At 36.9% G+C, this 25,699-nt stretch overlaps 1 protein-coding gene across 4 annotated transcripts in view; it reads right to left on the minus strand.

Moving 5' to 3' along the window:
- The window catches only part of kcnq5b (potassium voltage-gated channel, KQT-like subfamily, member 5b), a 165,657-nt gene extending 143,484 nt beyond the window's left edge, over window positions 1-22,173 (minus strand). For 2 of the 4 annotated variants that reach the window (XM_055157947.1, XM_055157945.1), the window contains exon 1: window positions 21,505-22,173. In XM_055157947.1, coding sequence (XP_055013922.1) covers window positions 21,505-21,842 — 338 coding nt within the window. In that variant the 5' untranslated portion in view covers window positions 21,843-22,173. The remainder of the gene's footprint in view (window positions 1-21,504) is intronic. The other 2 variants (XM_055157944.1, XM_055157946.1) reach the window with 2 other exon arrangements.
- Window positions 22,174-25,699: the final 3,526 nt, after the last annotated feature.

The raw sequence follows: 25,699 nt of genomic DNA on the forward strand, positions 1-25,699 counted from the left end.
GGGGAAGGGGACCGTTTGCACACTACATTATATAGGAAAGAAACCTCACGTAATACTATCCTTAGAGCAGATTCATTTCATCCTCAACACCTTAAGCGCAACATCCCTTTTGGGCAATTCCAATGTCTACATCGCATTTGTAATCGGGAAGAGGATTTTGTAGAGCAGGCAGAGGCTATGTCTAACATTTAAGTGTTTGAATTGTCCTCATTGTCCAAATGTCCTTCAAACAAAAACATTCATGGATGTACACAATAGTAGATCATTCACATAAAATTATTTCATTAATTGTAATACTACTCATGTGGTATATCGTCTGTCTTGCTCTTGTCCAGAAGGCTTTTTCTATGGCCGCACTAAAAAGCGTATGCGAGATCGCCTAGCTGAGCATAAATATGCGATTAGGGTTAAAAATCAAGATTACCCCATGGCTCGCCATTTTTGTGAGAATAATAACAGCAATGACACTCTGCTTCGTATTGAAGGTATTGAACATGTGAAACCACTGGCAAGAGGTGGAGACAGACTTCAAAAATTAAATCAAAGAGAAGCTTTCTGGATTCATAAACTGAGAGCATGTGAACATCCAGGTTTAAATGAGGACTTTGATCTGTCTTGTTTTTTATAATAATAATTTTTATAATATAAGGTTTAATAATGTTCTTTTATTAATGTTGCATTTACAACCACTGTAGGCTGATAGGTTCTCTATGTATATTATTTGTTATTATAGTTATTATTGATAATGATGGCAATAATAATAATAACAAAAAATATAAAATATTAAATGATAAAAATAACACTATAATATAAATATTATTAAAAATATATAAAATTATGATACAAACTATAAATATTAATAAATTATTATTAATTTTTATTATTAATAAATTATTGGTAACAGTAATAATGGAAACATTAATGGTAAAGATGTGTGGTTTTTGTTTTTTTTTGTTTTTTTTTTTGCCTGTACCATGTCCTGTCTTGGTGCACCTGTTTTGTCTGCCTCCAATTTACTCCAGCCTTACTATTGGTTGATGTGTTCTACTTGAAGGCCATACCCATGCTTTGTTTTTAATTAAGCCCTGATGAAGACCAGTTAAGGTCGAAACATGTTGGCTTTGGCCATTCAAATAAAGGCCTTTTAATTATATTTTTCCTCGTGCGATGTGTTAAATTTTTCAACTGTTTTGGAGTGCCTGGAATCCGTTGTGTCTTGAGATCTGACCTGTAATTTGGCCTGGTCACTTCACTTACAAGTTTTTGTGGTTTAATGCCATACTGTGGAACATTTCAGGAAAAGCAGTAACATGGAGACAAGAAGATGTTATACTTTCCACCAAAAAAAGTTGCATAGTACTGATTTTGTTTTGACAGCACAAACATATTTGATTGATTTAATATTATATTGGATAGAATGTAGAAGTAGTCTGAAACAACCAAAGATTAACAGACAAGATGTACCCAAGCGGGAATTCATGTAGTTAAGTTATTAAAAATATTAGGGGTTTTGAAAGCATTTCTCCAGCTGTTTTTCAGTGTATGAATCACTGGTGTTGTGCAGATGAACCAAATGCAAAAAAGAGAAATGTTTGTTTTGAGTGAGCAGAGTCCCAGTGTAAATCACACCTCATCCTCTTTCCACTTCGTCACATCATAATTAAAAGTGACACAGCAGCTGGTCACAACACACTGTTAGCATTAGCATGAGCATGAGCAGTAGCTCAGACCTACTCAACACACTAAACATCTCTATAAAACTACATGAAAGTTTATGGACAAAACTGAATCAAGAATAGATGATTGTGATAGTGTCTTGAATAGCTTTAACCTTTCAGCCGTTAACAATCAGATTAATCATGCTAACAGTGCCCACGGGTTTCAGACATAGACCGTATATATGAATTTATTTATTATTTATTTAGTTATTTTAATAGATCCATGATATGAATGGACATAGCTAACGTGCTAGCCGCCGCGTTCCAAATAGGAAGTGCACCAGGAGCTCTTCCGGGTCCTGACCCTGGCTCCCAGTGACTTACACTGAGATCTTGCCACCTCTCTCTCTGTAACTGCTGCTCTGAGCTTCGTCATTTTGGTCTTAAAATATTCGTATTAACCCACGCTACATGGTTCTAAATTTTTCATTTTGTTATTTTGCCCCTAAATCAAGATATGACTGTAAATAACGGACAAATGAAATGCTCTCATTTCCCAAGGTCGCTCCTGCTAGCACTAGCAACAGGTTTGATTGACAGCTAGTGCATTTCGTTGCTAAGTAAGCCCCCTTTCTGCTTTCCGGTGAGAAGGGCGGGCACATTTAACAACCTCAATCATGACTGGCTCTTGTGGCTGCTATAATACTCTCGGTCGGATTTCCAAATATGGAGCCTGGCTCCAAATTCACTCCTGTAACCGTTAGCAACGGGAGCTTCATTTGAGTGGAGCTGAACGCTGTGGGTGACGTCACATTCACTTAGTCCACTTCTTTATACACTGTGGTTTCAGATTCAGAGTGACATTGTTGCTATACAAGTACAAAATAAAGTATCATTTCAATGTTTAAATTAGTGAAACTTATGATTTATCAAAATATAACTAAGCAAGCAAAATACGATACACAATATTCTTGAAAATAATTGGCAAGCTCATGTCACAAACTGAAAGTCTGAAATTCAGATTTGTTCAATTCAAAATAAAATGTGAAGCACTTGGTGTGCTCGGTGTATGAGTGTAAAAAAAAAATAGCCCTGCTCAAAAACGTTCTTTTTTTTTTTGTAATAGCTTTACCTTTTTTGTCTATTTTTACATCAAGCAAATAAAAACTTGTGATTTATTTATTTATTTATTTATTGCCTTGGTAAAATGCTCTTGGGTAAATCTATGCCTATTTCAAGTTTTTATTTCAAATAAAACATACTTAGGGCTGGGTGATATTGGCCAAAAAGACTTTTTTTCCCCCCATATTGACTGATCTTGATTTTCGATTCGATCTTCTTCCATCTTCTTGAAACAATACATAGGTAGACTTAGGGACATAAAGAGCAGGCTGTCATGATCACTCTTGACAGGATCAATAATTCCAGACATTTCAAGATTGTACAATGTATTAAACTTAAATGCATGTGCACGTTACCGCTATTGGCATTATCATCTGAAATACGTGTAATGTCCGTGCACTAAATGAGATCTTAAGTTTCACTCATAAATGATGAGAAAATAGTCATTTACTGTCCATAGCTTGGATTGTGAAGAGACAGCACCACACACACAGAAGCAGAAGGAAGGAGACAAAACTTGTGAAACACAAGGACACTTGAGGAGACATAAAGAGACTGTGATCCTGACTCTGAGCTTTCTCCTAAACAAAGAGAGGTGACTCCTCTTCAGTCCCACACTCTCTTTGCTACAGCCTTGGCTGTTGATTAAAATGCTTTACCAACGTAGCTTTACCATTGAGACTGACCAAAGTTTAGATCTAAATCTAATGACCTTTGGATTTTTAGCACAGCCCTATGTACAAAATATTATCCTGGTATACATTATTGGTGGTTTTTAGATTCTAGTATGTGATCATGTCATACTGAAGACTAGCTAGACCCATGGTCAGAACTAACTTTATTACAACAAAAAAATCCCATCTGTATTAAACTATATTGGCCAATAGAATGTCATCTGAAACTCAGCAATTAAAATGTTGCATGCATATGACCTATACCTCTGATATCAGTATCAGTATATTAGCCTCACATTTGAGTTTCTCCTTTCTGTTTTCTCCCGTTGAAGAGTGTAAAGACAACAGTTCTCTGCCTTCACTCTTACAGGCATAGATGAAGAGGTGACAAGTATCAGTTTCAGTCCAGGCAACAATAAACAAACAGGTGACAGTGTGTGCCAACCATAAGAGCCATTCCAGATATTAAAACCAGACTCTGTGTGAAAGTCATAAACACATTGAATTTCCAGTATCATTTTTATCATAGAACAACACTTGCCTGTCACGATAACACATTTGAAGTGTGATATATTGTTAAAGAAAATAGACAAACGATAATAATGAAACTACAGTATTTCACAGAGGCAATATCCATAAAGCAAGGTTATCTTATTCTAAATGCACAATATTATATAAAAAACATGAACTGAAAATTTTAATAAATTGCAGAAACACTTTTGAAAAGTTGGTTATGCATCTATTATGGTAAATGGTTACATCTTTATATAGCGCTATTTCAAGGCACTCAATGTGCTTTAAGTTAAGGAACCACTTACAAATTACGCCAGTGTATGCTTGGGATGAGGTGGGTTAAATGTCTTGCCCAAGGACACAATGACAGCACTCATCATTCTGTTAACATTTACGTTTATGTCAAGACCAGGAGTCGAACCACCAACCTTCAGCTTAGTGGACAAACATCCTACAAACTGAGCTACTGTTGCCCATAATGAGTCATATAACTTAATGATTTAATTCTCCACGGTTCAAATCTGATAATACTAGTTAGTTAGTATAAGTAAAAGTACCCACAATAAATATTACTTGTCAAAAAATATTCTTCCACTTATCAGTTATTGAACAATCAGTTGCCGTAGTAATTATTGTGACAGGCCTACCTACACTAAATAACAACTGCCGAAGTGATGAGTGTTTTTTTAAATGTTTAGGTCTCAACTAACTCTGAGAATTCCCCCTACATAAATGTTAAGCTTCCTAACAAGCTATTTATGACCTGACAAATAGCAACTCAAGGTAAATATAGCCAATGTCTTTAGTCACACATATTCTGAGTGTAAGGTGATTCAATACTACTATCAACAATTCAGACACAGATACATGTTTGCTACAAGAGATAATTGTTATATATTTTGCAAATTGCTGTTTTAGTATGGCTTAAAGGGACAGTCGATGTGAGTTAGGTTGCTTTCACTAGGAATAAAAAATATATTGCAATTAAATCTAAATCACACTTTAAATCACAATTATCAAATCACACTGCTATCAATAAAAATATCTTGTCGTACATATGGTTTCGGGCAGGGGTGGGCAATCATTTTTTCCATGGGGCCAAAATGCTTAACTCAATTCTGCATAACATTAATTGCATTTCTTCATAAAAAGCAGTAAATAGCATTGTTTTGACAAGCTGGTAAGACTAGTAAGAGTATATGTTATAACTAAGCAATGTAAAAGTCTAACTTAAAAAAATGTCATTAAAAAATAAATAAAAGCCATGCAGCTTTAGTCTATACATGAGGTAAAATTACAAAATATGTTTATTTTGTAATTCCACATGAGCTTAAACAGGCCGGTCGGAATCAACTAAAAGGGCTGTATGTGGCCCGGGAGCTGTACAATGCCCAGGTCTCGTTTAGACCTTTGCAAATACGTTCTGATTCTGAATTGCATGGGATTCTCGTATTAGTTTATCACTTCATATATAACCCTTTCTCAAACGTTAAAGCAACTCTTCAAGCATATTTCACAAATCTAATCGAAATCAGAAAAACTGCTTTTTTTTTTCTTTCTAAAAACTATGCAGCCCTAGTTTTCACTCTTGTCTTGGCTTGGTCTTGGTCTTGGTTGAGTTCCAGGTTTAGTCCCAATTGTAATGTGGTAATGTGGTGTGTTTGCAAAGTTGAACACAGTTGAAAATATATGATAAATATATTAGCTGAAATGAGTATAATGTGTTCTAGTTTACCCATATCTATCCTGTATCATTCAGTAGCATCTTTAAAATTACCCACAATACAATGACACTGCTTATGAATCCGTAAGCACATTAAAATAATGAACATAATACAATATATAACACAATAATGAAATAAAAAAAAATAAAAAAATAGGTGGTAGATTTTCCATTCTGCTATCATATATCATACAGCAGAGAACCTATATTGTCTAATCAATAGCTCCACTGTGGATAAATCCTTATATTACACAGCACTGTTTACATATTATGCTATTTATATTGTATAAATGTGGTAATGCCATCACAAAATTGGATTGTAAGAGGAAAACATTATTAAAAACTGAAACCTAAAACGATTGAGTGCATTGATGTCACATACAGCTTTACAATGGATTAAAACTTTTCACAATAAAGTGCTTTTGCTGTCAAGGCCAGAATGCACAGAATGGTCCTTCTCTCCGTCTCTGCCCGTGACAAAGGAGATTGGCCGGAGGTGAACTCACAAGCAACTTAATTTGTTCTGACAATCAGCCATAAGAAAGCGCTAACCGAGCAGTGCCGCAGCTAAAGCACTCACCTCAGCACTTCAGACAAGAAAAGGAGAAAAACATCACTACCTTCAACACATAAGAAATAATGATCCAGGTAGGCACTTTTAGACAGTTCAAAGAGATGGGTACTGTGGCTGTAATAGGGGCCTCAATTTAGGCTAGACAGGATCTTCAGCTCCAGATTAACAGAGTCTATTGTATTACAAAACATGTTGTGGTTTAGATGCTTTTACCTTGATTCAGAAGATCTATTTTTGGCACATTTTAAGCCCACATTGATGTCATGAACCGACATCAATCCACTATGCATAAAAGGTGAAAGAGGAAAAGGTGAGACTGATATGTACTTAGGGATTTTGATCACTTTCTACAAATTGCATGATAAGAAATCACTATAATCTACCTAAGTCTCATTTATCACAGTGCCGACACAAAATATGAACGGTTTTCTGAAGCTTTAGAGTCGATAGCCAATAGGTTTGTCTCTGTATGAAGAAATGGTCTAGGTGAGTGTGACTCGGCTCCAGTCTAATGATGCTCATGGAAGCTGGAAGTTAAAGGGGCGAATTTGGAGTTGAGTTCCATAATTGCAACTAAAGAGGCAATCTGGAGCTAGGTTGTTCCCGCTGACAAGCCTGGCAGCAGTTAAGTAGAGAGGGGCGACAGTTTTTCAATAGAAAGTGAACTGGAGGCAGAGCCAATGGAGTCGGAAATGCACCCATGCTCACTTCCTATTTGGAACACGGCGGCTAGTCGGTTTGCTATGTCCATTTATACAGTCTATGGTCTATCTCTAAAGAAGACCATGTTTCTGATAAGACACGTCACCACTTAATGTAAGCCTTGTAAAGGTCAGACCACATTCATCAGTTCAAACAGCATTGGTTTGGCTATACTAAAAACACCTCCAAACTGGCCCACCAGAAATGTGTCTGAAATGAATAGATCTCATGAGAAAATAATGCTAGTTAACACTACCATAAAACCTCAACAAAGTAGTAGCTTACAGAATTAATCTAAACTGAAACTGCATTGACCTCTGTGACCCAAATTAAAGGTACTTCTTTGTCAAACTCTTGAATGAAATTAATTCTATTTGTAATGGTTCTATATCGGAGCACAAACAGGAAGTCTAGAATTGCCACAAGAGAGAAACCAGAGATGAGCGCCCTTCCTCACTCGCGGTCACAGTGTGAGTGTGTGTGTGTGTGTGTTTGGTGTGTGTATGTGTGAGTGGGAAGGGGGGGTATATGGGGAAGGTGGGGGGCTCTTTGCTGCCTCTGGGGTAAGGCAGAGGGGTCAGGGGACACGAGATAGTCATGAACAGCCCTGTAGCATCAAAGCACCAGGCCAAGAGCACAACCCAAGGCCTCTTTCTAGGACTAGAGTGAATGACTGAGAAAAGATCAACATGTTTCCTCTGGATTAAGTCCACTGCATGATAGGACAACAGGGACTTACAGTTATATAAATATATATAGATCTATATAAATATAGATCCTAGAGCATTTATGATTTACTGTAGGTTTAGATTTTTTGAATTATCCAACTTAATCTTGATTCTGATGATTGATAATATTGCTTAATGTTTATCAATCATGATAACTGTGCTACACTGGCTAGTACATAGTAAGTGGTCATATCATAATCACATTGGTGTACCTGGTAAACTTTAAAAAAAAAAACAACATTATTATAATCCCATTGTCTTTGCTTCTATAGGTCAATTGCAATTTTTCTCACTTCTTTGATTTTTGTGTAAACCTAAACAACACACACTTTTAATTAGTGTCATTTAAAATAAAAAAGAGCTGTTTCTATCAGAGTTGATCAAACAAATGAATCTTGATATGACTGAAAATCAATATAAATCAAATGTATTTTTTTTTAAAACACAATAAATTAGATATTATGCTAAGGCAGGTATAGTTCCGCCCTTAACCTCCATATAGTATCTGCGTTGTGCCTAAATATAGCAGGACAGGGCCTTGTATGATCCATGACTAACTGCTGGCTACAGTAGTGACAGCTCCGCCAGCAGGCAAGTGCACCAGCTCATGACTAAACTCTCACAACACGGCTCTCTCCTGTGTATTTTTACATAGTCCAGTCAAGAATCCATCCAGGAAATCTTGTTTTTCAGCCAAATTCAGCAGCATTACTATGGCAACATGAGGACTTTTTTCACTTTGGGATTCGAGAAACATTTTCAAAGACACGGCTTGTTTTGCTCAGTATTTCTGTGTGCTTGCTTTGCATAAGACTTATTAGTAAGCTTCACAGACGCCAGTGGATAAAACCAGACATTAGGCTTCAATTTGCCCCAGTAACACTTCCATTAGAGGCAGAAGAGGCTGAGATGGGTGGGTCTCTCACAGATGACTCCTTTAGGGCGAGCATCTGTGTATCAGAGGCGCAAGGAACGGGACCGAAATCACATTATAACCCCACTGAAGAGGACAGCATAGGGTAATGGGAGGTCATCCAAACTGCGGAGTTCTACTTACTGTAACAGAAAATGTCAAGGCAAAAATCATGGTATTATGTTTAATAAATACAAATTTAGATGTTTAAAATGTAGTTTTAAAGCCCCACAGGCAGATTACTAGACTTACAAATAACACTGGTCTCTAACATTTGATGGCAGGGTTAAACTGAAGAATCAATACAAAATCTGATGTTTTCTATATTAAATTATGAATGTTTGTATTGAAACTCACAGCTCATGTTGTCTCTCAACTGTCCATGTTTACGTCTTTTCCATAGTGCTATCTACAGTATTTTCAGAAACATATACATTATTATGAATAAAAGAAATCTCTTTTATAAATAAAAAAAATTACTGAAATAAATATTTATTACAATCAAATAGATTCTAAGGAAGATACAAAATAGAATTGTATGTTACCGACTATACAAAAGACAACGGCAGCATGGTCAACTGAATCATTTGATTTTGATTAAAATATATACTATTACCAGGTAGCTATATCTTATACACACACAAAAATAAACACTTTTACCTGAATATGTTATAATGCACTATATGCACTGGAGCCATGGGGACACCACTGCTGTACGCCCATAGGCTTGGTGCAGTGCTAACACAGCCACATCAATGACGGAAATGCAAACAAGCAGTGCTGTATGGAGTGGCCACAGGGGACAGCGAAGAGCAGAGGCATGCACAGAGTGAAGAGGTGATGACTTTGTACAATCAAGAATGAGCAAGCACTGCTCCACAGCTCTCCACATGATGCTATATTTTCTGTCAAGACCAAAGAGAGGGACAGAATTCACACTGGGATTAGGAGGTGATACAGAAAAAGAAATTGTTGGAGTGGGCTGGAAATAGGTGCTTTTCTCACAATATACAAGTGACTTGGAGTGTGTTGATGCGTAGACTGCAACCTGCCCAACAAATGAGTGAAAATCGGACAAAAATAAGTCATCAGAAAGTGAGGCACAGCAGTGTCCAAGTAGAGACCTCACTCTACTTGGCCTGGAACCTTTTAGACACACTATTGGCCTGGAACCTTTTCATTATTGTAAAAGAGCATTCATATCCCTTGGAGTCCCTTGGTCTGTCGCATAAATAATAAAACAAATCACGCAAATAAACAAACAAATTCAAACCTCTGGCAGGAATGGCATGTTCCAGCAGGTATTTTATTTTCAAACAATATATTATTACTAATTAGGTATAAATTAAGTGAATAGTGCCCAATTATACTAATGATACTAAAATTGCTCTTTATTATACAATACAATGATTGAATATTGGTTATGTTAATGTTATGTTTTGTATAAATTTGTTCTATTTATGTGCTATGTTGTTGTTGTTGTTGTTGTTTTTCAGTATAAATGATTTGATCAACCTTATTTTTGGGAAATATTTTTACACTTAGTTATTATGTTATTCATAACAAAATTATGACATTATTATGTCAGATGTATGACTGGTGTGGCTGCTAGTTGCTAGCAGTTGGGGTACAGAATTTTCTGTAGTCATTCACAAACTTCCTCCCTGTGAACTGGTTGTGTTTATTTGTGTTGCATGAGACTGTCCATTGAGATTTAGAGCAGTGGTTATGATGATGGAGCAGTGGACAGTGTTTGAACAGGTGTGATTGTCAGTCTGTTTACCTCTTGTCTGCTTTTGTTTATTGAAAAAGCAAAAGTGGAAGACAGCAATATTGTGATTCAAGCAAGGATCACTTACAGAATAAAATTATTAATGTTTCAATTATTAATGTTTCAATGGATTTATTACAGGTTACAGGCAACTTAAATGAAAAAAAAAATGTATAAAATTGACCCCCAAGAGCCCCAGATAGAATCTTGTCTGTTTATTAGGACAACTGATATTACTGAAAACATTATTATAATATAACATTCATTACTTCTAAGAGGTCCTCTCTCCAAAGATCTGACCTGTGACCAGCTCGTCTCTATGGTGATAGATAAGTTTATTGCCGGTAGTTAAACAATTTAGGCAAAGAATGAACACCTTCATGGAGACAAGTAAAAGTTACACAGCACACCCAATAATATGATTTCCTGTCTACATTTGTTGCATGTTAATAGCAATAAAACAATATTACATTTTCCAAAATGACATATCATCCATTGATCTTTTTGTTATTTATTAGCATCAAAGTCAGGCAATCCTTTCAATGTCCAACAAGTAGCATCTCTGATCACATTATCTTTTACAGTACATCAAGCGCATTACCCACAATGCCTCTGTACAGGTGTGTCATCTGCTCCATTCTTGTCTTTTGTTTTTTTTACATAAAGAGCATCTCCACAAACAAATGCAGCACAAGGAAACTCCTTCTAAGTAAACAAAAAAATCAGACACATGACACCAGGCACCAGTCTGCTCTAAGAGCTCCGATTGGCTGAAATCAGACTCACTGATTTACATAGACACACACCCAGAGAGCCTACAAACAACTGCAGGGGTTACCGCAATGTATTTTAAGAAGAAATTAGGCACATCCGTAACAAAATAAAGTGCAGTGTGAAATCTCAATGTAAAATTTAGGTTAAATATTTTGATGAGTTGTTAAAAAGGACTATGTTCTGTGACATCACATTACAATCAGATGCAAATTTTGACAAATAAATGAGTAAAATGAAGTCTTTTAATGTATAGGCTGTCAAAGTTTAAATATCTAGTTAATAAAGTTGTCTATGAGGGTAATCTTGGCCAATTTGACATCGTTTACTAATACAGACTATTAAGACCACTCTAGTGTACAGAGATCACAACTGTAGCATTACAGAAAGATTTCCTATCCCCTGTGGGCTGTAAATGATGATAAACTTTAAGGTCATTATTACACTTAGTGTGCTAAAACATTAAGCCAAAAGGGTCATTCCCGGGCCCCCTCTCAGTGAGACACCTCTCCAGCCACCCCAGCTGTTTCCTCTTGACATGGAGGAGCAGGGGATCTACTCCAAGATCCTGTGACAGAACTCTTCATCCTTTTTCTAAGGGAGCACCCAATTACCCTGCAAAGGAAACTCATTTCAACCGCTTCTATCCAAGATCTGTCATTACTCAGTGTTCATGACCATAGGTGAGAGTTCCAATGCAGATTGACTTGTAAAGTGAGGGCTTTGCCTTTCAACTCAGCTCCTTTTTCACCACAACAGTTTGATACAGAGACTGCATCACTGCAGACACTGCACTGATCCGCCTGTCAATCTCACGTTCTATCCTTCCTTCACTCAAGAAGACTCTCCGCCCACCCGGACAGGAGTTTTTTTCTGTTAACAATCAAAATAAAACCACCTGCTAACATCCTATTTTAAAGCCTTATCTCAGTATTTCCCTCAGTGATGGGAGAGGCTTGATGATGGGTACAGGGAGCAGATGGGTGCAGAGGGAGCAGGGGAGTCCTGGGAGAGGTATAAATCTATTGGAGCTGTCAGACTGTGAGTCTGTTGATGAGAAGGAACCTAAAATACCACCCTTCTGTTTCTGCATAATGAGCTGCAGTGAGTCACAGTCTTTAGGGTTTAGTCATGTTTTCACTGGAAATAACAGTTTAGCAACATTTCAGGATGTTACTCCATTTTTGGAATTACATTCTGAAATGTATGAGTTTTGATCCATTTTAATCCATACCATTTTGGGGTGTTTAGAGACAAGAGTTACTCTCAGCAACTGGTGGCCTAGGCAAGTTATACCCAGTCTACTGCTTCACATTTCCACAAAAGGTCTCCATCAAAATTATAAAATGTATTTACTTTTTTACACAAATGTTGTAAACATTGACCGAACTAGTTCATTTTTTATTTGGATGTAGCAGTCTAAACTTACTCCTTACTTTCCTCATGTATATTTAGTTTTATACTATTATATTTTATTTGTATTATAATTATTCACTATGATGGGTTGATAAGCACTTTTAACAACTTTCAGAAGCCAGAGTGGAGTATTGTCTTCACTGCAATACTTGCAACAAACAATAAGCTGCTAACAGTGCACCAGCCTTACTTCTGGTTATATCAGTAAAATCAGTGTTAATACAAAATGCACTTTATTACATGGAAAAATCAGTCTCTTGAACTGTAGGAGCCATCACACCTCTGGTTCATGTCCCACTCCTCTGTCCTCTCTGCTCTACCAACAGGTCCTCTTTGTTTACAGCGCGTCGCCGGCTGTTTATAAGAAGCTTCTTTCCATTCGCTCACGCACTGTTAGCTTACTGTGTCCCCGTGCAACACCAGACATATCACACCCCTGAGCAGACACCAGACCCCACACAAGAGGAAAAATGCAGTACTTAGACTACTCATTTAACAAAAACATAGTTTACATCATTTTACGCTTGATTTTACTTGAAGTCATGTTTACTTTTTAAATTTTGGTGTAGTTTATAATCTTACTTCTTGGTTTGACAAGGGCTGCAGCTGCGACAGAGGTAATTCCCATAACTGTTACCTAGCAACCATAATGTTAACAGGGGACAATATTGCACAATAGTTATGATTAAAGGTCCGATATTACGCACAGTTCACTCTTGTGAACTTGAAGCTGTATTATAATGTTGTTACCTCATAAAAAGCACACCTGGAGTTGTGTTTTGTTTCATTCACCTTTCATGGTTGAGTAATCCTGCATTATTAGGCTGTTTACATCTCCTGCTCAAATGCTCTGTTCCACCTTGTGATGTCATGAAGTGGTAGATTTCAAGTTAACGGCTACTTTTTACCTTTTCTTCAGTAGAGAAGGGTAATTCCAGGACTGACCATTTACCATTATAACATAGCATAATATGTACCCTTTAAACTGTCACAATGCGCTGACATAAGTAGAGGTTTAAAACTCACCACCACAAACTGACATTTAACCATTGTAAAACAATCATAAATATTGACCACAGGTAATGTTCCAGTAAACCTAGTCAAAACATGAAAATCAGTCATACGCACTTTAAAGCTATAAGGTCATTCATATCAGTGGAGAGATAAGTCATTCCACCTCCTACTAAATGTTTTATTGTGACTGTTACTGACGTTCAAATGCAGGCCATAAACTCAAGCATTTCTCACAACAAAGAGGAGTAAAGATGTTTAAAAGTGCAGAGATGTGGGTTCCTGTTACCAATGTCTCCACACCCTTCAGTTTGCAGACAACCAGTTCTAAAAATGTGTTGTGAAAGCTTGTTCTTATGTTTTTAGGTTGTCATATGAAATAAAAATGCAATCAAATTTCAACAAGAGATTTACATTGATTTATACATTTCGGTCATGGGACAATAAAAAAAAAAAAACTGTTTATAGCAGCAAAAGGGGGGACAATAATCACTGGTGGTATATTTTGTATAATTGCACAAAAAGTTATACTTATTCATGATGTTCTCTTCAGCTATATCAGTCTTTCCCCATCTGAGAGGAGAGTGGGACTAAAATGAATATTAATGAAGTATAATTACCAACAGGCATTTTGTTTTATTTTAACTTAAATGCATTGACTTAAACGTTTGGCTATGCTATTTGAGAGATGTTATTGCTTTGCCTGGAATATTCCACACTATGGCATTTAACATTATCACCATGAATACAAGCAGGGCCAAGTTACAGGTCAAATCTGTGGAGAGGCTATCCCATTTTCAGTAAGAACATATTAAGGCATTTTTGAAGATACAACACCTGTAACTGAAGAAATGCAACATATATACATTTAAATAAGCAATAAGCAATGCAAGAACGTATCCTTGGAGATGTAGATGGCACACTGTCCAGCAGAAAAGTTACACAGTGCACCTAATTTATGTCACTGTCCACACTCTGGGGTTCAAAAGTTATAAAAGTCTTGGTCCATGTTTGTTCTCCTTCCCTGGACATACTTGTGAGGATAAGGCTGTGTTAATCCAGAGGTGAGCTGAATAGCAGCTCTGTGAGTATGAGGCGGAGAGGAAGGAGGCCAGACTGAGACCCCCAGGCACCAGAGCTCCACCAGCACAAAGACAGGCTCAGAGCAAATGTGGAATAATATAGAATATCATAATAGTAACATATGTGTGTGCTAAAACATGTTGTAAGCAGGAACAAGCAGAGCAGGCATATAAAGAGAATGTGTTTAAAAGGTGCACAAAGTAACTCTTCAGGTGAAGGGTCGGCCTCCTGCTTGTCTCCATGGAAATTATTTTGCTTTCCCTGAATGTTCTACAGTATGGTATTAAACTTAAATGACATGCAAAGTTATAGAACTGATCTCACGCAAATCTTAAGCAACAAAATGCAACTGAATCATTAGCGAGAGAAAATATAGAAAATATAACTAAGTTTAATGCCATACTTTGGAACATTCCAGGCACCCCCTGAATTTGATGTGTAGGGAGGAATGAGTGTCGATATCATTCAAAAGTCAAAACATAGATTTATTTGATTATGCCATTTTTATTTTAATACAGGGGATCAAGCATATGTTCCGTAATGTTGTAGACGCTAACCACTCTGCTAATAAGTACAACAAGTTAACAATAAAACTATCAATTAAAGACAGAAAATGACATGTTTCTGAGTGCGTCAACATGGAAGTTCTGGTGACAGTCCCTACTCCTGAGGCTGCTCGCCCCTCTGACCTGCTCCTGATGTGAGATAAGCAAAGAGGCTTTTTACGTTTTTCCAGTGGCAGCTAAAACCAGTGGAAGGTGAAATTGAACTTCCGAGTTATCCAAACAGCGCTTACTGACTTTGACAAATTACCAAATACAAAGATACACAAATAATAGGATGAAAGAATCGCTCTCCAATCGCAATGACAAAGGCAAAGTGAACCACGTGAATGGAAAATATTACGGAATTTAAGAGATTTGTCTTTGTGAGTGTTCAAAGACAACGTCAATAAGGCCATTCAAAAGTACAATGACTGAACAACGAGTGACAATGATTTCACCATTTCTGTCATGGTAGATTGGCAGCTCTATTCATTGTTATAAAGATCTAAAAGCAAAAGATATCTATACAAAAATACTTCAGAATTCAGTTACTTACTAAAAAGTAAAAGTAAAGATACAGTACAATGATCTGCAATAAAATAAAAGTCTAAAAATAAATCTAAACAATGTATGTGACATATTTAGATATTATCGGCTCATTGAACAGACACACATAACCCTTTAAGACATGGCTCAAATGCCTGAACATAAATTAAAGCTGCACTGCGTAACTTTTCTGATAGAGAGTCCGTCATCTGCTTGTCTCCATGGAGGTGCTGTTGCTCTGTCTGATATGTCCCAGTATGGCATTAAATGTATCCATCTTGTATTTACTCAATAACATGGTTTTTTATTGACTTAAAAACTTGCATGCTTACTGCGAGTGGGCTTGCCTTTCCACAGATATGACAGGTAACTTGGCCCTATAACATCACAGATAAATAAAAAAACACATTGCCTATTATGAAAGTGGAGTGAATAAATAATGCTCTGTAAAGCTTCCTTGAGTGTCCCGAAAAATAAATAAAACTGACACATTATTATTATTATTAATGTCATAACGTGGAACTTTCCAGGCAACTTGTCTATGGAGAGAAGCAGGTGACGAACCGTCCACCAGAAAGGTTATACAGTGCACCTTTAAGTGTTTTATTTGAAACACTGTCACTAATCTAACATGAGCTCTTAAAATGACACTGCGGACAAATGAAGTGAAGTAAAATTTGGATTTGACAAGCAAATGAGAAGTCTCTGAAATATGATTCACCACCAACACTCCAAAAGGTTGATTTTAGAGATGTGTGTCTAAAAATGCTATAAATGTTATCTGTACAGTAATAAAATTGTAAAATTAGAACATTATAAAAGTACACACTTGATTGTAATCTATAAAGATATTGTATCTGTTAATGGCACTGTATAACAGTTATTGCAACTTTATAGAACAACTCTTTGACCTCACCCAGGTCCATATAAAACTTATGGGAGACAATAAAACATTTAGCCCAAAATAAACAAATAATCTGTGTGTTCTGCGATATACCAAACAAGCATATGTTTAAAGTCCAAAGACATTAAGCGAGTTTTAGGTTTGAAATTAGAGATGCACTGACTGAGATACTGGTATCAAATATCAGCACTGAACCTGAAAAAATTTGGTTCAGTGGATATTCTGGTTGCACATAAAAAAAAAAATATTATTATTTATTTATTGATCATAGTTGTCCCAGAAAATGTCATAATGTTTGAACTTTTATTTATACAAAGTTGCTCTGTACTCAAGGGATAAATAACAGAAACTGAGGATGTAACAATTAACCAAAAATGTTGTGATATTGTATCGTCAAAAGTGTTTTTGCTTCAATTCTTTGTTATGGTGCAGCAATAGCTAAAAAAAAAACTACATGACTATGACTCTTTGCTCCATTTCAGTGCAGATTACAGAAAGAAAATATGTTACACACTTTTAAATCTTCTTCTTAAATCTAATTCTTTGGATTATGACAGAAGCAAAGACTTGGCAAAGCATTTTAAAAGGAAAAAAAAATGCATAATTATATTTGTGTTAGCCTCCACAAAATATTGCAATAAATATCATATCATGAGATGCTTATTGTGAAAATATTATTATGTCATAGAAAACAGGTACATAACACATTTGGATCAGTTTGGTCTTATTTTATTTGAGTTTAAAGGTCTCTGTTCTGGTATTGGTTGATAATGGGTATGGGCAGATATTTCTGGACACCGTATCGGAATCAGAACTGAAAAGGCTTGATCTGTGCATCCCTACTTCAAATGAGATAGAAATTCCAACAGTATTTGTCAGTATCCCATATTTGAATCTGTATTTGCTTGTTTTCTCTTGCTGCATTATGAACAAAAATAGTTGTGCCAGACATTTCTGCTGAAAATTGTACCTATTACAAACTTATTCTATTGCAGTCTGGCCTCTCAGGTAGACAGAGAAAACTATTCATCACTTACTATAGGGATTGGCTGTATAAACTTTCTAAAATATAATGAGACTCCACTGGTTTGGTCGTGAGTTTTGTTGTGAGAGTTAGGGCCCTGCTTCATCCACGCTAACTGCGACTGTGAGGCTGTCAATGCTGAATATGCACAGTCAGCAGAACAACTCCAACTTTGAAAGCCAGTGACCGTCACCACATTCGTCACACAGGGCTATGCAAAGGGTTCATACAGTTCACTACTACAATTTGGGTGGAAGAATGCAAGAATGTTATTATAAAAATCAACTTCTGCTAAACTTGAGACACTGAATAGGAGGTAGAAAGATATATGGAAAATGCATTAGCGCTATGATTATTTTACATGTTAAATTAACATAAAGTAAATATTTTCAAATACATTTTTAAAAGGCAGTAAACTTTTTTAAAACACATAACAATACAGTTACAATACAGCAACTTCAAGGTCCATTCACTTTACCTGATTATTGTCATCGGTATATCACAAAAATATTCTTCATTACTATACTTCACTTACTATATTTTATATACTACAGTATACTTCATTAATATACTTCTTTTTGGTCAGTACCTCCCAACCGAATGTGAGAATGATAATTGTAGAATATGTTTAGAAAAAAAGGTAAGAATATTAAATTGACCGTGAGACAAGTCCTCCTTTTTGTAGTTGATAAGGTTGTGGGTTCAAATCCTGAGGTAGTCTGATTTACAAACATGCTGTAGCTACTAGATTACAGTGAAGTAAGAACAAATATGTTTCACTGTTTCAAATAAAGTGGTTGAACTCTACATCTGTTAATGACATTATATAAGGATTATTGCAATTTTAGATGACAGCTATTTGACCTCAACCAGGCTCCTATAAAATATGGGAGACAATAAAACATTACTCCATAATAAACAACTTAAATTGCACCTTAGTCTTATATAATGACTTTAATACACTCAGACGTATTTTGCAGGTGCTCGAATTCATCAAAAAGAAATCTTTTTCACAGAGTCACAGTGCAAAACCCTGTCCCCTGATTGTCTGTGCGGCTCATCTACTTTGCTAAACAAATCAGAGCGTTTCTGCTTGAGATAAGTGGTTCAGATAATCAGCAAGTGACATGAATAATTGTTAAGGTTGGGGTTAAGGTCAAATCTGAAACTAAGTACATGTTGACAAAAATATCCTGCTTTGCCCTGAGTCTAAACTTCACAGTGTATGTATTGGGGTGTGTGGCTACATTTAAAGTTGCACCACATAGTTTTTCTGGTTTATACTGCTTTGCCTGGGATGGTCCACAGTATGGCATTAAACTCATGTATGTCTATATACAAGGAGGTAAAGTCACCATGCTGTTACAAGGCACATATGGGGAGAAACGAGCCCACTCATAAGAAGAAAGCATGTTTCTCAGACTATTTTCAGCAATAAAAGCACCTATAATTGAACACCAGGAACACTCCAGGAAAAACAAAATCTCTATGGAGACAACCGGTGAAGTTATAAATCCAATCAAATCAATCAAATTTATTTGTATAGCACATTCAAAACAGCCAAAGCTTACTAAAGTGCTGAACAACATTTACAGTGAAATAAAATATACAATAAGCTAAGCAAACAGAATTATAATAATAAAAATACTAATAACAGCAAGGGGCCAAGGTGTTTGTTCCTAACTCTGGACAAATGCCAAGGAGAAAAGGTGTCTTGAGCCAGGATGTCTAAGGTATATTGGTGCCTGTGCTGTATTATAGTGAACCTTTAATTCAAATTATGTATAGACAGTTATTTTCCTCTTTGTCTTCTGTTGCCTGCTTCAATACGTGGAATAATTTACATTTTAATTTGTTATTGGATGCCCTCACTGACTCTGGCTTTGCTCTGGCAGTAGCAATTGACCCTTGTGAGTGGAGGCTAAATTGCAGTCTTTTTTTTTTTTTTTACATTAAATACATGCATAAATAAAACACTTACTAGTATATGTCAGACAGAACAAAAATACCTCTTCTGCAGAGGTTAACATTGACCTTTTGCAGCTAGAATGTTGTACAGGCACTTAATAGAAATATTGAACAATTGAAATACACAGAGTTCTGACAATAGGCCCGCCTACATACTACTAGCCCTACTGGCTCTCTGTGTTGCCATGTGTCCCCACTTCCTTCCTCTGTCAGACAGTTGTGAGGCCAGCACAACAGATGCTCGCGGTGGGATGTGAAATTTAAGAACTGGGAAAAGCCATAAAAAGTATGCACTATGCACTACGTAACTTTTCTGACAGGGGGGTCTGTCATTTAGTACCAACCACAGCAACTATTACTGCTACCTGCTTGTTTCCATGGAGATGTTATTGCTTTGCCTGAAATGTTCCACAGTATGGCATTAAAGTGTTCTACCTTGCATATATTAATTCACAAGTGTTTTATAGCTCAGAAAAAGTGCGTGCTTACTATGAGCAGGGTCACCTCTCACAGATCTAACCTGTAACTTGGGGGAAGCCAGAGAGATCCTATGACCTTTAGGAGATTCAGTAATCAAATATGAAAGTACATGCAAATTTAGTGATGCTAAAAGTAGTAACATATTTTAGGAAAATTTAAAAAGTAAGAAATTTTTGACCTGTCTTCCAGTTGAATGTAAACTTAATGTTTCCAGATTGATGTTACACAACATATTTGAGAGTAACTGACATACAAAAGTAATAATGCAATTTCTAACATGTTTAAAGACAAAAAAAAACTGAGCAAGGAGAGTTGACTATCTTCTCTCCAAAATATGGATTAACAATTCAAATTGCCAAACACTTGACAACATACTAGTATAGATTTAGATTCTCAGGAATTAACTCAGTACTGGCTACCAATTGCGATACCACATTGCAGATAAAAATACTTCTTTTTTAGTAACAGAATGTAATTTTCATACACAAATAATAGTACTTTCTTTCTCTTGCATGACGTCTTGATATTCGTTTTAATAAATTTGTTCTAAAACTGCGGAAAGCTCAAATTTTGTTTTTAACGTAATTTTTTGCAGTATCATTACAAGTTTTAGTATTGATTAGGATTTGATTTTCAGTAGCCCTACAACACACTTATCTTTATTGAAGCTTTTCATATGAGATTAAAGACACTTTGACCAACAATAATTATGATGAGTACACTGATATTTAAGGGCCATTTGAGTTATAATGGGGTAAAAAAATAAAGACTGTGCTTTGTTTTCTGTTACCTTGTAATGTGATATGTCCTCATCTAATAAAGATGTGATCATAAAAAGGGAACATTAATTCATAAAATGCAGTTTCACTTGTTCAGTAAGCCCCCTTTATAGATAGCACAATACGTTTCGAGTTGCATCTTAAAATAGTGTTGTTGTTACACTACAAATTTATGACATCAGAGTAAATGATTAGACTGGTTTGAAGAGCCATATGCCAAATCTACCATGCTTACTTTATAAACATCATTATTATTGCCTAACATAAGCTATTACGACATGATCTGTATTCTATTTCAACACTGATCCAACTGTCAAACTCCAAATCCACTGCCTCAGATAAAAAAAAGAAGGTAGGCAGCCTAGTCATGTTCACTGTTGACTATGCACCACCACGTGTCGTCGCCTACCACCGCCAAAACACACTGAGTTGAATTCCGTTATTGCATCAATATAGCTTCGACAGATGAGCCTACTGAAGTTAGAGCTGCAGAAAACTGAGCTCAGAAAACTCCGCATCAACAGGTGTTCAGCCAGTTTATCGCACTCAGCCACAACGCAGAAAAGCCGGTAGAAACATGCAAATCAAGGGTAACTTACACAAACGCATGGTAGATGAAGGCCCAGGCTCGTGGTCGCTCCAGCACGTTGTACAGATAGTTTTGGAGACGGCGGTATCGGACGTTCCTGCGGCCGCTCTGTGCGCTGTAGATGAGCGGCTTGCCCAAGAGACTTAGCCGCGCTCCCCGCTTCCCTCTCAGGCTGTCGGACCCGGTTCCACCTGCAGCCGAGGAGCCAGAGGAGGCGGAAAGCAACCCGTCTCCCGCGCTGTTCATCATCGTCACCCTCCGCCCCGACTCCACATCTTTACCCGGCGAAGTCCTCATCCAGAGCCCGGAGCAGCTGCCGCCTTCATCTCCGCCGTGGTTCCGAGGCATGGCATCTCCACCACCGCGAGCTTTGCCGGGCGTGTGTGTGAGAGAGAGTGTGTGTGTGTGTATGCGTGCGCGCGTCCTCCTCTCACATGCTATAAAGTAGAAGCACGTGTGTTAATGGGTCTAAAACACATATCCAGTCACAGCGGTGCGCAAACAGGGGTTGGAAAGCGAATACGATGCCACCGTCACTCCGACCGCCTCCTTCCTCTCTGAGCGCGCAAGAGGCTCACTTCTAGTCTAGAAACCTGTTACCATCTCTGTACAGCGGCGTAACGGGCCACAGCCAACTAGGAAGTAGGTCTATTCTATTCAAACCTACATTTAATAGCCCAGTAAGTTTTAAAAATGTCCAGTCTCTTGCCAAATTATGGCCTCAGAGTTGCAAAATGATATGGATTCGTCATTCACAATGCGTTTTGAAATTCGCGTCTTTTAATTATTTCGTAGCATTCGTAACTGACCTTTAAAGGTGCACTGTGTAACTTTTCTGGTAGGGGATCCACCACCTGTCCGTCTCCATGGAGATGTTATTGCTTTGCCGGGTATCCAGAGTATGGCATTAAGAGTGCACACGTTCATTTATGGATGTTTTTACTGCTCAGAAACATCCTTAACTTTTTCTTATTTTATTTTATTTTATTTTTTTTTTGTCTTTTGGTGTCGTCTTTCCACAGATCTGACTAGATACGAGGCCTGCTGATGTCACCTGCTCACTGGTAATAAATAAGATTAATGGCATATTATCAGCAATAACATCTCCACGGAGACAAGCAGGTGTTGCCCCTCCAACAAAAAGTTACGCAGTGCATCCTTTTTTTCAAACTTTTTTTTTTTTTTTTCTCAGCGCGCTAACTCTTTTATTTGCTTTCATTGGATTTTGTGACCTCTTTGCGCTTTTCACCTGGTGTTTTCTTTAACCTCATGACCCCCCTCAGAGCAAATAAACACATGCCCATTTGCGAAAGTAGCCCGATGTTTTTGTTTTACTGACACTAATGTTATTACGCGCAACCTCTCATCAGCTTCCACCTTACAATCAAAACACCCGGAGACAAAGTTGCTTCTTCTCACATGCAAATTTGCAACCGCCTCTGCCTTCAGTTCAGCTAATTCAATTTCCTCCTATAACGTTCCAAAATTACACCACGTTTTCCTTAAATAGAAAAGACATATCGGGTAACATGGATTCGGGTGATTTTTCCACTTGCGCTCCTGGAAAAGTAACCACCGACTCCACCGAGCAGCTGCAGAAAATATTACTTTAAATATCCTTTAAATGTGTCTGTGTGAGCTAGATTGAATTAGTTGATAGACGCGCTCTCGCCTTAGAAAAATGCGATTTAAAGTTGGGTTATTATGCAAGTTCGAATTATTTAGTTTTTATGTTTTCTGTAAAATTGCCGTGAAATAGGTTCATAAGTCTTGTTAGAGAAGACAGGCAAAATCGGCTAAAATGCTGATTAAAAGAAAATAACGTGTGTATGTACCTGCAAAGAGGTTCGTCAGTCATTTAACTGTCTCCAAACAAAACTATGCCATCTACTGGCAACTGAGGCGCACAACTGCAAATGGGCTACTCAGATTAGCTCAGTTTTTTGTTGTTCCTTTACCAGAATATTCAATATTCAGAATATTAGCTTTGTATTTCGAAAATATCAGGTATAAAATAATAACTGACCAATAAATGTTTGCTTAAAGGTACTATGTATACCTTTGGTCTGACAGCTGCTTGTATGTGGATAGGTTATTGTTGCTTTGCTTTGTTATTGCTGTGGAGAGGCAAGTCCACGCACATAATTCTTGATTTCAGGTTTTTATGTGCCCTAATTGAATAGATAGATGCATATACATTTAGGCCATACAATGGGAGATTGTGGGACATGAACATGAACGTTTCTATGGCGACAAGCAGGTGGTAGACCCTCCCGCAAAAAAGTGACATAATGCACCTTTAAGATCTGATGTAGTCTTTTTAATAGAATGCAAGCTTATAACATCCCTAAAGATAATACATTTTCTGGACATGTACTGAGAGAGAAAGAAAAACATTTTAAATTCATTTAAGATGTAATTATAGTGTCTGGTTTATGGTGGATGCCGTAACACCCTCTCAGCTGCGATGTTGTTACTTCTACACCTTCTTTATTGTTGTTAAACTGTTAAGTAAATGAGGTAGATGTTCTCTAATGTGTACATTTAGAGCCCTTATTGTTTACTTCATTTATGGCAGCACATTTTTACAATCCCCTTTACAGCCTGACTGCCATATTGATATTCACTTCCAATTTTTATGCAAATTTACAAAGTGTTCTAATATCACTTTTAAAGGTACACTGTGTAACTTTTTGGTTGGGGGTCCGTCACCTGTTTGTTTTTATGGCTATGTTATTGCTCTGCTTGGAATGTTCCACAGTATGGCATTAAAAAGATTTCCCTTACACTTATTTAATTACAGGTGGTTTTATTAACTTAAAGAGCAAACCTGTTGCTTGGTCTGGTTTGGTCTCCATGTAGATAGAAAGGTTTAATGCCATACTGTGAAATATTCCAGTCAAAGCAATAACATCTCCACAAAGAAAAGCATTTGATTGACTCTCCACCAGAAAACTTGCACAATGCACCTTTAAGGAAAAATCTATTTACAATAAATATAAATATAACAGAATATGAATGCATCAAAAGTATTAAAAATAACTTTTATTCTGAAACTTTTAATTACATATAAACTTTCATTTGTTCACCTCTTGTTACTTGGGCATTGGTATAAAAAGCAGCCTGGTAGAGTCCCAGTTCTGAGTAAACATGCCAAGAGACATCATTGCGGACGTCATTTTCTTTTCCCAAACATTTGTGTTTTGATTTTTAGCTGAGCTTGTTTGTAAATGTCAAAATATCCAAATAAAATATCATTAAAAACAATCTCATGTTCCCTTTTTTACATCAAACTACATTTTGCTGCCAATGTTTGAACTTTAACCTGATTAGATAGATTAATCCATTTCCTGCTTGTTGCGTGGAAAGTTTATGATCGCCTATGACTTTTTCTGTACGCCTGTATTTTCTTACAGAGGGGTCACGACCTTTTGGAGCAGTGGGGAGGGGGGCGAGTGGGGGGACGGTTGGCATGGGGGAGGGGGGCAGCTGGGGGGGTTGTTGCCGCGGGAGATTGCTTGCAGATGTTGTTTTGGGGGGCCCTCGGTGCTTATTTAAGTAAAGGATGTGGAACATAAATCTCCCAAGCCCTCAGCAGCAGGTCACACATGAGGCCGTGTGGATTCAGCTTCCTACTCAAAGTGTGTATAGAAATTATGTAAAATAGGTCTTATCAGTAACGTAGCAAAACAAGGTTACATCATGTCAGCTGCGCAAAGTAGTTTGAAGTGATCTTTAACTGATATGAATGAATGAGTTGTCATTAGTAACAAGCCAATTAATTATGAAACCCAAGTAATCTTTACCATAACAAAAAAATGGAAAGTACATCAGGACTGAAAATCTTAGAGTGATCTTTAACTATGATGTGATGGTTGCATAAGAATTCAAATGAAATCTATTAAATAAGGTACAAATACTATGATGTGCAAATACAAAATATACAGTATGGGCAGAGCAACCGGGCAAAAAAGTGCAAGTAAGTTAAGTAGTCAGGTCAACCTTACATGGTGCCATCTTGGTTTGTAAGTAGTTAAGTGTTTAATCAAATTTAAGTTCTAAGGCTAAGGATTCACTTGAGAGTTTTTGAATGTAAAAAGTTAGCCTGATTCATCAGCCAGTTTCACTCTCGTAGTCTGTCTGATCTCACAGCATTAGAATTCATTCACTCGACGGTAGGCAGGTACTTTTTTCATGTAACCAAT

The sequence above is a fragment of the Boleophthalmus pectinirostris genome, unplaced genomic scaffold (genome assembly GCF_026225935.1).
Source record: "Boleophthalmus pectinirostris isolate CB_2022bp ecotype Guang Dong unplaced genomic scaffold, ASM2622593v1 HiC_scaffold_22, whole genome shotgun sequence".
In the NCBI taxonomy this organism is placed as follows: Eukaryota; Metazoa; Chordata; class Actinopteri; order Gobiiformes; family Gobiidae; genus Boleophthalmus; species Boleophthalmus pectinirostris.